Genomic DNA, 11,631 nt, shown 5'->3' on the forward strand with positions numbered 1-11,631 from the left:
TTGTGGCATGTGGCACGCATATGGCATGTGGCGTAGCGTGGTACGGGCTCATTTTCCTCATGGGGATAATAGCAGCGTCTCGCTTCCAGGGTTGTTTGGGAGAGCGAATAGCGCTACATGCAAAGATTCTGAATCCATTAAACTGTCATATGTGTTAGGAATTTCTATGCTGTTCTGCATCTGACACAGGGATGGGGTGCACGCGTGGGAAGCAGCACACAGAAACACGGAGGGGCGCTGCGAGCCACCGGGAGTGCCCCGAGCCGGGGCCGGGCTGCCGCGGGCTCACGGCCCCCACTCTGCTGGTTATACCGAAGAAAAGTTATCGATCATTATGTGGCTGGGGGTGGAGGTGGGGGGGGCGGTCCCTCTGACTTATTTAATAATGGCTGGCTGGGGCCTCCAAATGCCCAATTCCCTCCCATCTCCTTCAATCACTGCCTCTCCAGCCCCGCCTGGTCTGCCCCCCACGGCCTCGGCCACCAGCCTCCTAGGCCCCAGCTCCAGCTCCCTCGTCTCCCGTCACCAGGGCAACGCAGCCCCTCACATCCATCTGGGAGGCGGCAGGAAGGGAAGGCGGGAGGTTCTGAACCTCGGGGGCGGTGTGGGGGGGGTGGAGCATTCAGAAAGCCAGGCTGGGCACTGGTCTGGGGGTGGAGGGAGAGGGAGAGAGAGGAAGGGACGGATAACCGAAAGGGAGGAGAGAAGCAGCAACAGAGATAGAGACACATACATACACAGAGGAAAGGGTGGGGGAGATAGAAGAGAGAGACAGAGAGACAGGGAAAGAGAGTGACAGAGAGGAAGAGACAGAAAGAAAGAGTGACAGAGAGAGAGATAGAGGGAGAGAGAGAGAGAGGGAGGGAGGGAGTGAGGGAGGGAGGGAGAGAGAGAGAGATTTAGAGGGGAAGAGAAAGAAAAAAAAGAGAGACAAAAAGAGAAACAGAGACAAAGAGAGACAGAAGAGAAGGAGAGAGGAGGGAGGGAAGCGAGAGGGTAAAGGAAAGGAAGGAGAGACACAGAGACTGAGACAGAGATAGAGACAGAGACAGAACAAGAGAAAAGAGAAAGGGGAGAGAGAGGGAAGGAAGGAAAGAGGAAGGGAGAGAGAGAGAGAAAGGAGGAAAACAGAGACAGAGAGAGAAGAAGAAAAGGGAGAGGGAGGAGGAAGGGAAGGAGAGGTAAAGCGATAGAGACAGGAAAGAGATACACACAGAGAGACATGGAGATAGAGACAGAGAGAACAGAAAGGGGAAGAGAGAGACAGAGACACAGATACAGATAAAAGGAAAAGAGAGAAGGAGAGACAAGAGAGACACATAGACTGAAAAGGGGAAGGGGCAGATAAATGGAAATAAGGAGACAGAGAAGGGGAAGCAGAGAGAAGGGGAGAAAGACAGGCAGAGAGAGATAAAGGCACAGGAAGAGACAGAGACAGAGAAATGGAGATAGCACAGAAGAGCTGGTTAGATCCCACTCCTTAAGCGAACCCAGACTCCCCGGCACAACCACACATCTGTATACACAAAGGCCAGGCTCCAGGAGCCCCAGGGGCAGCCCTGCCACCTGGCCAGGAACCAGGCCCCACCCCCGCCCCTTCGGGAGGCCTGGCTAACAGCCGGGCCCTGCAGGGGGTGGGGAGCTGTCTTGCCCCCAGGCGCAGTCTCTCTCACTTAAGAAGAGCCTGGATCCAGGCTTAAAGACTTGCTAGATCCCTCCCGCACAGCATCCCAAGCCCGCTGGCCGGCCCGGAAACGGTAGCCCCCTTTTACAGATGAAGGGACACTCAGTGACTTGCCCAAGCTCACACAGCTCAGGGCATCAGAAGCAGCACCGGCTCTTCCTGAGCCCGCTGGCATTGCCTCCAAAGGACCGAGACACAAATGGGCTCTGAATGTGGGCAAAAATGATCCCTTGCAGTGCCTCCCACTGGTGCACATGTGCTTCCACCTGCAAAGCCGAGTCCCGGACATACAACGTGCTGCTTCAGCAGGCTCCAGCAGGCCCTCCGGCCATGCTGCCGGCCCTGGGGGTCCCCGGGGAGGAGCCGGTGCCCAAGGCCCAAGGCTGCCTCCCCCCCTCCCTCCCCCTGCCCCAGCCTTCCTCCGGGCCACGCTGACAGTGACAAGCATCGACCTAGACAGAGCCAGCCAAGTGCCAGCCTCCCTGGCATTCACAAATAAAGCCTCTCCAGCTTCCAGAAGGCGGATCTCTGTGGGGACGGGCACCCGCCATCCACGCCTCTCTGGGCTACGCCGGGGCCCGGGGTGCGGAGCGGGGTTACCGTGGGGGGCGGACAGAGGCCCGCGCATCTTATTCCAACTGGTTTGATTAAAATAAAGCATTTTTTGAAGCAAGACAGAGACACAGAGATAAAGAGAAGAGAGAAAAGAGATGGAGAGAAAAGGGGGAGAAAGAGATGGGGAGAGACACAGACAGAAAGAAAGAGAGAGAGACTGAGACAGAGACAGAGTAAAAGAGAGAAACACAGAGACAGAGAGAAAAGAGATAGAGAGAGGGGAGAAAGAGATGAAGAGACAGAGAAGAGAGAGAGAAAGGAGACAGAGAAAGGAGAGAGGGAGGGAGAGATAAAGGACAGAGAGAGAAGGGGAAAGAGTGATGGAAAGAAACAGAGATATGGAAAGACATACAGAGACAGAGAAAGAAGAGACAGACAGAGAGAGAGAGAGAGAGAGAGAGAGAGAGAGAGAGAGAGAGAGAGAGAGAGAGAGGAGACAGAAAGGCAAGAGAGAGAGAGAAGAGATGGGGAGAAGAGAGAAAGGAGAGAGATGGAGAGACAGAGACAGAAAGAGATGGATTGACAGACAGAAAAGAGACAGACGGACAGGCAGACAGAGAGAAGAGACAGAGAGAGAATAAAAGGAGCGGGGCAGAAAGAATCGGCTGCAAGGCATCTCCCCTGCTCGGGGCCTGGGCTCCCAGCTCCGAGCCAGCTCAGCCTCTGGGCAATGATGCACTCATGCAGGGGAGGGAGGGAGGGAGGACTGACAAGCGAGGCTGAGCTCAGACATCTGCATCCTCTCCCTCACCTCCCCTCGGTGGAACAAGTGGAGGGCGGGCGGGCAGGCAGGCGAATGGAGAAGAGATGACGGGTAATTTCCATGCAGCTCATTAATTACCAGCAGAGGGGGTCCCTCTGGGCACCAGGGATGGCAGGCAGAGCCGGGCCTGCTTGGGGGGGGCGCGATGATCAGGGCAGGGCGGGGCAGTGGGGAGTTCCACCAGAGCCTCCAACCCCGGGGTCTCTGACCTTTGATCCCTGGCATGCAACCAACACCCCCTATTCCTGTTTCTGCTCTCAACAGGTGCTCGGAGAAGACAGATGCTTTCTGCACAAAGGAGGAAACTGAGGTCTCCCTGGCTCTCCATCCAGACGACCCTCATCTGTTCTTTCCATGCCCTCGTACGAGCTAACACGCCTTCTAGATGGGCGCCACGGACCTGCTTGTCCTCAGGATCTGGGAAACGGAGCCCCAGGGTCTGGGTGCAAATCCTGCCTTGGATTTTTACTACCCACCCGACTGCAAGAAAGTTTCCTTCTCTATGATACGATTGGATGGTTGGCTCTGGGCTCCAAATAGCAGCGGCTGACTTTCAGCATCACGGCAATCTCGGGCTCTGTGGCGCCTCGGGGAATGGCCCAGGCCTAAGGGTTACTCTTCCTGACTTTGGCCAAAAGCGGGAAAGCATGATGGGAGCCGGAGTGCCTGGGTCCTGCCCCAACTCAGGATTAAGAGCAGAAAGGGCCCTTGGAAAACATCAAGTCCAATCCTCTGTAGCTTCTAGAAGAGCTAAATGAGACGCAGCCCGCAGATGGGACTTGTCCAGAATTCCATGAAAGGGATTCAAAGTCCGGTCCATTTCCCATAGTCCTCGCTGCCCCGTGCCCCTGCACCTGTGAGCTGAAGCGGAGGCCGGGATGGAGGAGGGAGATCACCCCCGCGTTACCTTACGAGAAAGGGGAAAGGAATCCCCAGCAGGAAGGTGAGTCAGACTTTCAAAGTGAAAGGCCTGTGCCCGTGGTCACAAGGGGCGGGTGCCAGGATCCCTTCAAGCTCCCCCAGAACCTCCCCACAGGGTCGGAAAAAGAGTCGATTTCACGTTTGACTGGGGCCTGCACCTACAAAGACCTTGAGATGTGGGGGAAACCTCTCCGGGGAAGCGGAATATAGGAAAAACTGGGGTTCCCCCCACCCCAACAGGAAACGTGGGTGGAGAGCTCCTAGGAGGCCCCGAGCAGCTGCACTGAGAGGAGGAGAGAGGAAAGAACAGAGACCAGAGCAGCCCCTTATGCCAGGGGTCTCCTCTTACGGCCCTTCCTCCCTCAAATCAAATTGCCACTCAATCCGTAGCGGGAAAAACTATGACTTCAAAGCTACCAAGTTTGTGAGAGCGGCTCGGGTCTGCACAAGGGCACCCCCCTTCCCACACCTGTCTGTCTCTCCCTTACTCCAATACTTGTTCAAGCATCTCTTGGGCTTCTGTTCCTGAGCTCCTCTGCCTGCAATCATCACAAGGAGAAACTCTCTCCTGGGCCAACTCAGGTGATGGGGTTTTTTGGCTAGATGATTGGGGTTAAGTGACTCGGCCAGGGTCACACAGCCGGAAATATTATGTGTCTGAGGCCAGATTTGAGCTCAGGTCCTCCTGACTCTAGGGCCGGTGCTCTATGCACTGTGCCATTTGGCTGCACCCTCTCCCCAATTCAGATTAAGTGATTTTTCCAAGATCACTTTGTTATACTTACTCATTATCTGACCTTGAGTAAGTCAAGTCATTTTCTGAGCCCTCAGTTTCCTCTTCTGTACAGTGACTGCCTCTGAAAGGCCTCTCAGCTCTAGGTGGCTGTGAATGGCCCCTTCCCAGCTCGCACAAGCCTGCTGGGTGACCACCCCCTTGACCTCATGCACCCACGTTCTGTTTCTGCCAGGACCAGAGGCTGGAACCCAGCCTTGCTGCCTTTACACTGGCCTTGTTCAAGGCTCACATGCCATACAGACACCCAGGATCCCACTTTCTCCTAGTATCCAGGCCAGGCACCCCATTCTCACACATAACGAATACACTGCAGGCATCCTGGAGGAGGAGGGGTTGCCCTCCTATGGAACAGCAGCCCTGGCGCACACAATGGGCACTGCTTTGGTCACACGCTAAGGGCCCCGTGGCTATGTGAGCGCAGCACGGAGCAGGGAGGTGCAGGCCCCTGCCCTCGAAGGGCACCGAGGCCTGGGGTCCCTTCTCTCACAATGCACACACCGAGAGCATGTGCCCTCGCATACCAAGCATGCCCGTGCCAGGGTCACTGCCCTCAAATGCCAGGGATGCTTGGGAGCTCCGTCCTCACATACCCAGACAGGAGGCTCCGCCCTCACATACCCAGAGCTCACAATAACTGATGCCTAAGACCCTTCCCTCACCTCCCAAGGATGCCCAAGTCAGGGGCACACGCCCTCAAATGTCACCATCTTCACACACCACGGTTGAGCAGACCAGAGCCTCTCAAGTGCCATGGATGCCTGGGACTACTCTTCCCCTACAGATATCCGGACTGGGAACATCTCCCTCCCTCATACGTCACCGGAGCTCTCAGGAGGCACCCGTCCAGGCACCCCTCTGGCAGGACTGTGTCCCGGATCTGACCCCAGAGATTGAGTCCAAAGACTGTGCCCTCTCACACTGATGGCCCACCTGGTTACCAAAGATCACCCTCCCCCCCCAATTGCCCACCAGGGAGCAGTGGCAAAGCGTGACAACATCACCCTCAGGGCTGCTGTCTCTCATCACCACCCTCATTACCCGAGCTCGCATAATGCTCCCCCCGCCCACTGCGGCAGGACTGGGTCCTGGCTTTGGCCCCCGTGCCTGGGTCTGGAGCTTGCTCACTATGTGACTTGGATCCCAGGCCCTTCCCTATTCTGAGCCCGACTTAGTTTAACGTGGGCAGAGGCAGAGGAACGATGATCGACTAGCAGACCTTTAAGGCCCTTCTTTCTACCTCTGAGATGGAAGGGAACTCAGACTTTAGGCCTCCGACTTCCTCAGCCGGAAAGTCTTCCTTAGTGGGAAAGGCAGTGGACTTGGTCAGAGGCCCTGGGTAGCTGACGTAAGCCTGTGACCCGACTTAATCTGTCCGGACCCGTTTTCTCCTTTGCAGAAATGAGAGGGCGGCAGTAGAAGGCCTCCAAGGAACCCTCAGCTCTCTCCCATGAGCCCAGGCTAAGCCCCGGGGCCGAAGCCACCCAGAAAGGCCAGGCCGGGAGGAGGCCAAATCCCGCTCTGTCCCCAGGAGCTTACCACTGGCGAGGAAATGCGGCACCCGGGGCAGTCACAGATCGGCGGGTGAACCTGCAAGATGCCTTTGGACATCAGGGTCTTCAAGCTCTTCCCTGAATGCAACAGAGAGGAGAAAGGGAAGGTCAGACGCTGGGGGCCTAAGCAGAACCAGGCCACGCTGGCTAGAACCCCATCAAGGGGAGGGGGGGCATCCTAAATGGGGTTTAGAACCCCAGCAGGGGGGCAGTCTAAACAGACTAGAACCCCGTGGGGGCAGGCTAAACACTGGCTAGAACCCCATCAAGGTGGAGGGCAGCCTAAATGCTGCTAGAACCCCATGGGGGGGGCGCCTAAAGGCCGGCCGGAAGCCCATGGGGGGGGCAGCGGCCAGAAAAGCGCTCCCATGTACCTCGCAAACGTGGCAGCGACATGCAGAGGCTCCCAGACGCACATCCGTGTCCTGCTAACCAGCCACAGATGTGCACCCACACAAAGCCCGCGTGCACACACACATGCTCCCAGGGAGGCCGGGCTCGCAGATGTGCACATGCAGATGCAGGCAGGCGCATACCCAGAGGCACCCAGGGCCCAGAAGCTGCGAACGTGCCCAGATGCACCCCCTCCCCCCCAGCAGCCAGGGCACAGACCACACAAGCACGCCCAGACCCACAAGCTGGAAAGGCTGCACACTCAGACCTCCTGCGCCTGGCACAGACCACACACACACACTCACACACGTACACACTCACCCACACCGCACTCACACACACTCACACACTCACACACACCTTGAATTCCCCATCCCCCCACCCGCACATCTCCCCCGCCCCCTCCCCAGATGCTCAGGGACCCAGGGCATCGCCACACAGACCCTCCCTTGTACCTCGGGCCAACTTTCTGGGTAGAATTAGGCGGCCCCGCCTCGCCCCAGTCGGCTCGACACCCCCGCCCCTCCCCCCCTCCTGGCCCGAGGCACAGACCCCAGAGCTGGCCGCCCCAGAGCTGAGGTGGTGCCGAGCCCCCCCTGGCCCCCGGCCCCGCCCCACCCCGCCCTAGCCGCGCAGATCCGGCAGGAGACTGCTGAACCCGAACCCGCAGCGCACCCGCCCGCCAGCCTGCGGTCCCCTACGCACAGCCGCTTCCCAGCGGGGTTTCCCGGGGGAACCCAGGAGGCCAGCCCGCGGGCAGCCAGACGGGCAGGAAGCGGGGGAGAACTGCAGGAGGTGCCCCCCCCCCTCCCCGCCCCTGCGGGCTCCTGCCCCGGGCTGCCCCTCCCGCCTGCTCGGCTAATGAGCTGTCAAGCCAGCCGCCCCCAGCACCCCGCCGGCTTCTCCACCGCCTCCGCCTCCGCGCAGCCCGCCGGGGGCTGCCCACTCCCGCCACTCCGAAGGGGGAGGCGGAGGGGAGGCTAGGCCACTCTGCCCCCCATCCCCCTCCCCGGGAACCGAGCAGTACCCCCTTCCCCGTCCTGCAGGATGCTTTCCCCCACCCAGCAGCTCCCTGGAGCTGCGCCACCACCACCCCCCTCCAACTTTCTAACTCAGCCTCGACCCCCGGGGCCCGCACTCACGGGGCTGGCTAGGCGGCAGACCGGCTCCCTGCCCCCCCAAAAGAGGCGCGCCCTGGCCCGCTCCCCAGGCTGCCTCGGCCGCCGCTCCCCGATCCGGCTCGGGTTCTGGCCGCCCACACTGTGCTCCGGGAAACCCCGCGCGCTCTCACAAGCCGCCGCCCCCCCTCCTCCCCGCCCCGGCTCTCCCAGCTGCCGCCGCCTGTCCCCTCCCCGCAGCGCGCTCACACACACACACACACACGCACACACACGCACACAAGCACACTGTCTCATCCACACATGTACAGAGAAACAAACAAATGGCCCCAGACCGCCTCAGCACCACGTACACAGTCTCATTCCCCGGCGCTCCCAGACCCCTGCAGGAGCCCCCACTCGCACCCGAGCGCACGCACTCACACGCGGAGCCAAACATCCCACAGACACACCGGCTCCCTCAAAGCACCCTTGCGGCCCCGGGGACACCCTGGCACACGGTTCCGGGAACACTCGGCCCGCCCCTGTCACAGCCCCGGGCTCACATTCTCCCAAACACACGGCCCAGCCCGAACCCCCGGAACCCGAAAACTGAGGCTGAGGGGATAGCCCCGAGTCCCCACCGTTCCTGAGCCCGGAGTTCTCCCAAAGTTGGGGGGGGAGGAATGGGAAGAGAAGGGAACCTCAGAAATGGGGGGAGATGTTCCTTCCTCCTGCATCCTTCGACCTCGTCCCACCTAGTGCCTGGCAGGCATGGGCTGTGCGAGTGTAGATGTGTGATGTGCAGGACTGGGGTGGGGAGAGGAGGGTGGGGAGGGTGTATCCCAGGCCGGGGGAGGGGGGTTCGGCAGCGCCCCCTTGGGGCCAGGCCGGAGTGCGGGCCACCAAGGTCAGGGCGCCCCCTTTGGGCCGGGCAAGGGAGGTGGCGGACGGGTCCCCCGGCCCCCCCGGTTCCGAGAAGCCGGGTGCGTCCCGCGGGATCCCCGAGCGGGGACTTACCTTTGTGGCGGATGCTCCGCTTCCAGTCCTTGGCCGTCTCCCGGCCGCTGACGAATTGGAACTCGTTGGGGGTGAGCCACTCGCCGCGGTAGCGGATGGAGGGGCCCTTGCTCCCCTGGCACAGCTTGTGCACGTAGAGCAGCGCTCGGTTGTCGCCGCACTCCACCTCGATGCACGGCTCGCCGTGGTCCAGGAAGGGCTGGAAGTCGGGTGCCGCCGAGAAGCGCTCCAGCGCCAGCTCGTCCGGGGGGAGCGGCAGCGGCCGGTGCGCCCTGGGCAGGCTCAGGTAGGCGCGCGGGGGGTGGAGGTGGAGGTGGGGCGGCGGCGGCGGGGGCGGTGGTGGGGGCGGTGGTGGGGGCGGCGGCGGGGGCGCGAAGAGCGGCTCGTAGCCCCGCGGGGGTGGGCCCGTCAGGGGAACGGGCACCGGGATGGGGATGGCGGCGGCGGCGGCCAGCGGCGCCAGGTAGTCGGGCAGTGCGTCCAGGGGCTGGTTGAAGGCGGCCAGGGCCATCTCCTCCCTGGCCGAGAGCTCCTTTTTGACGGCCGGCATGGTGCCGAGGCTGCACCGGGGCGCAGCCTCGGGTTCGGAGAGAGCAACTTGTCTGCCTCCTCCTCCCCCTTCTCCTCCTCCTCCTTCTCCTCCCGGTCTTCCTCCTCCTTTTTCTCCTCCTCCTCCTCCTCCTCCTCTTCCTCCTCCTCCTCCTCCTTCTCCTCCTCCTCCTCCTCTTCCTCCTCCCGGTCTTCCTCCTTCTCTTCTCTCTACTGCTGCTGCTGCTGCTGCGGCTGCTGCTGCTGCTGCTGAGGCTGCTCCGAGCTCGGCTTGGAGTTGGGCTGCCGCGAGCCGGCGGCCCCTCGGGCGCTCCGGGGGCGGGGGCGGGGGCGAAGGCGGGGGCGGGGGCGGCAGCGGCGGCGGCGGGAGGCGCCCGCCGGCAGCCGGCTGCCCCAGCCGCGCGCCCGCGCCCTGGGAGCTAGTGCGCCGAAGCCCTCGGGGCCGGCGCCTGTGCCGCCGCCGCCGCCGCCGCCGCCGGCGCCCCTGCTGCAGCCGCTGCGGTGCCTCTGGCTGGGCCGCCTCTCCGGCCCGAGACCTGACATCCTGACGCGGGCTCTGCGGCCCGACACATGGTGCTGCTTGGAAATACTTATTGATCCCCGATCGACCCGCCGAGCTCAGCGGCTCCTACCCCCGGCCCGGGGCTCCCAAACTCCGAGACCCGCGCCCCCACCCCCGCTGCTCAGGGGCCCGCGCCTGCTGGGCGTCCTGCCGAGGGCTTCTCCCCTCAGGCCCCACTCGGGTCCGAGCCCGGGCAGGGGCAATTCGCTCCAGCCTTCCCGGCCCCGGCCTCTAGCATTTCCCTGCTGCGGTCCCCGCCCCGGAGCGCACGCACCCCTGTTGCCCCAAACGCACACGCTTACACACGCGTGTGCACACACGCGCCCGAGCCCCGGGACTTGGGAGACTCGGGCCCCAGCGGCTGCCCCGCTGCAGCCGCCGCTCTTCCAAGTTGGCCCATTTAAACGGCCCCCGCGCGGCGGGCGAGCGCCAACTCCGGCGGGGGGGTGCGCGACGGCCGACCGCGGCCCTCGCCCCCCGCAGTCGGGCCGCGAGCCGGAGCGGGGGCCAGTAGAGGAGCCGGGCTGTGGGGAGCGGAGCCGTGGGGGGGGGGGGGGAGACGCGGGGCCATGGGGGGGGTGGGGGGAGGACGCGGGGCCATCTCAGCCTCGAATTCCTCCCGGAGGAAGAGGGGAAAAGTCCAGGAGGACGGACGCGGGCAAGACCGAGCGTGCTAGCGGAGCCGGCGCCGCGCCCGCGCCGTTATTAATGACTTTAATTACTGGGTCGGGATTTGTGGTGTTAGGGAGGGCTGGCTGCCCGAGCCGCCATCCACGTGGGGAGCTGGCCAGGTGTAGGGGTGACGGGCTCCCTCCCAAAGAGACACAGGAGAAAGAGGCGGACAGAGACACACAGAAGAGAGACCGACAGAGATACACAGGAGAGAGCTTAAGGGGGAGAGAGACAGAGACCTACGGAAAGAGAGGCTCAAGGAGAGAGACAGAGACACACAGAAGGAGAGAGACAGGGAGAGACAGAGACATACAGAAGAGAGACAGAGACACACAGAAGGAGAGAGCCAGGGAGAGACAGAGACAAATAGGAGAGAGACAGACACACACAGAAGGAGAGAGCCAGGGAGAGACAGAGACAAACAGGAGAGAAACAGAGACATACAGAAGGAGAGAGACACCCAGAAGGAGAGAGACAGAGATACTCAGAGGGAGAGACACAGACACACAGGAGAGATAGAGAGACATACAGGAGAGAGACAGAGACCCACGGAAGGAGAGGCTCATGAAGGAGAGAGACAGAGAGAGACATACAGAACAGAGACAGAGACACACAGGAGAGAGACAGACACACAGGAGAGAGATACATAGGAGAGAGACACACACACCAAAGTATAGAGATGGAGAGACACATCAGAGAGACAGAGAGAGAAACACACAGGAGAAAGAGATCCAGAAGGAGATCCAGAGAGAGAACTGGGTTAACGGGCATAGGGGTGGGGATAAGTGGAGGGTGAGATCGAACAGGTTTGTGTGCATCTGCCAAAGGCCCCGTAGAATGGGTGGTGGCGTGCCAACCCAAGCCAGTCTGGGCAGGGACACAGAAAGGAAGAAAGGGAGGAGGGGTTAGAAGTGAATGGGTGATGTTAAGGGGGACCCCTGGGAGCTCCTCGAGAGCCAGGACTTGCTCTGGGTACACAGTTCTAGTCAACTAGAGTTACAATTGACTA

General features: G+C 61.4%; 1 protein-coding gene across 3 annotated transcripts in view; it reads right to left on the reverse strand.

Annotated features, from left to right (window-relative positions):
• The window catches only part of SAMD11 (sterile alpha motif domain containing 11), a 42,285-nt gene extending 32,798 nt beyond the window's left edge, over nucleotides 1-9,487 (reverse strand). Inside the window, exons 1-2 of one of the 3 annotated variants that reach the window (XM_051988876.1) lie at nucleotides 8,840-9,487; nucleotides 6,316-6,407 (exon numbers count right to left, since the gene is read on the reverse strand). In XM_051988876.1, coding sequence (XP_051844836.1) covers nucleotides 6,316-6,407; nucleotides 8,840-9,389 — 642 coding nt within the window. In that variant the 5' untranslated portion in view covers nucleotides 9,390-9,487. Of the gene's footprint in view, nucleotides 1-6,315; nucleotides 6,408-7,864; nucleotides 7,957-8,523; nucleotides 8,612-8,839 lie in introns of those variants that run through there. The other 2 variants (XM_051988878.1, XM_051988877.1) reach the window with 2 other exon arrangements.
• Nucleotides 9,488-11,631: the final 2,144 nt, after the last annotated feature.

This window comes from Antechinus flavipes, chromosome 3, assembly GCF_016432865.1.
Source record: "Antechinus flavipes isolate AdamAnt ecotype Samford, QLD, Australia chromosome 3, AdamAnt_v2, whole genome shotgun sequence".
Lineage (NCBI taxonomy): Eukaryota > Metazoa > Chordata > Mammalia > Dasyuromorphia > Dasyuridae > Antechinus > Antechinus flavipes.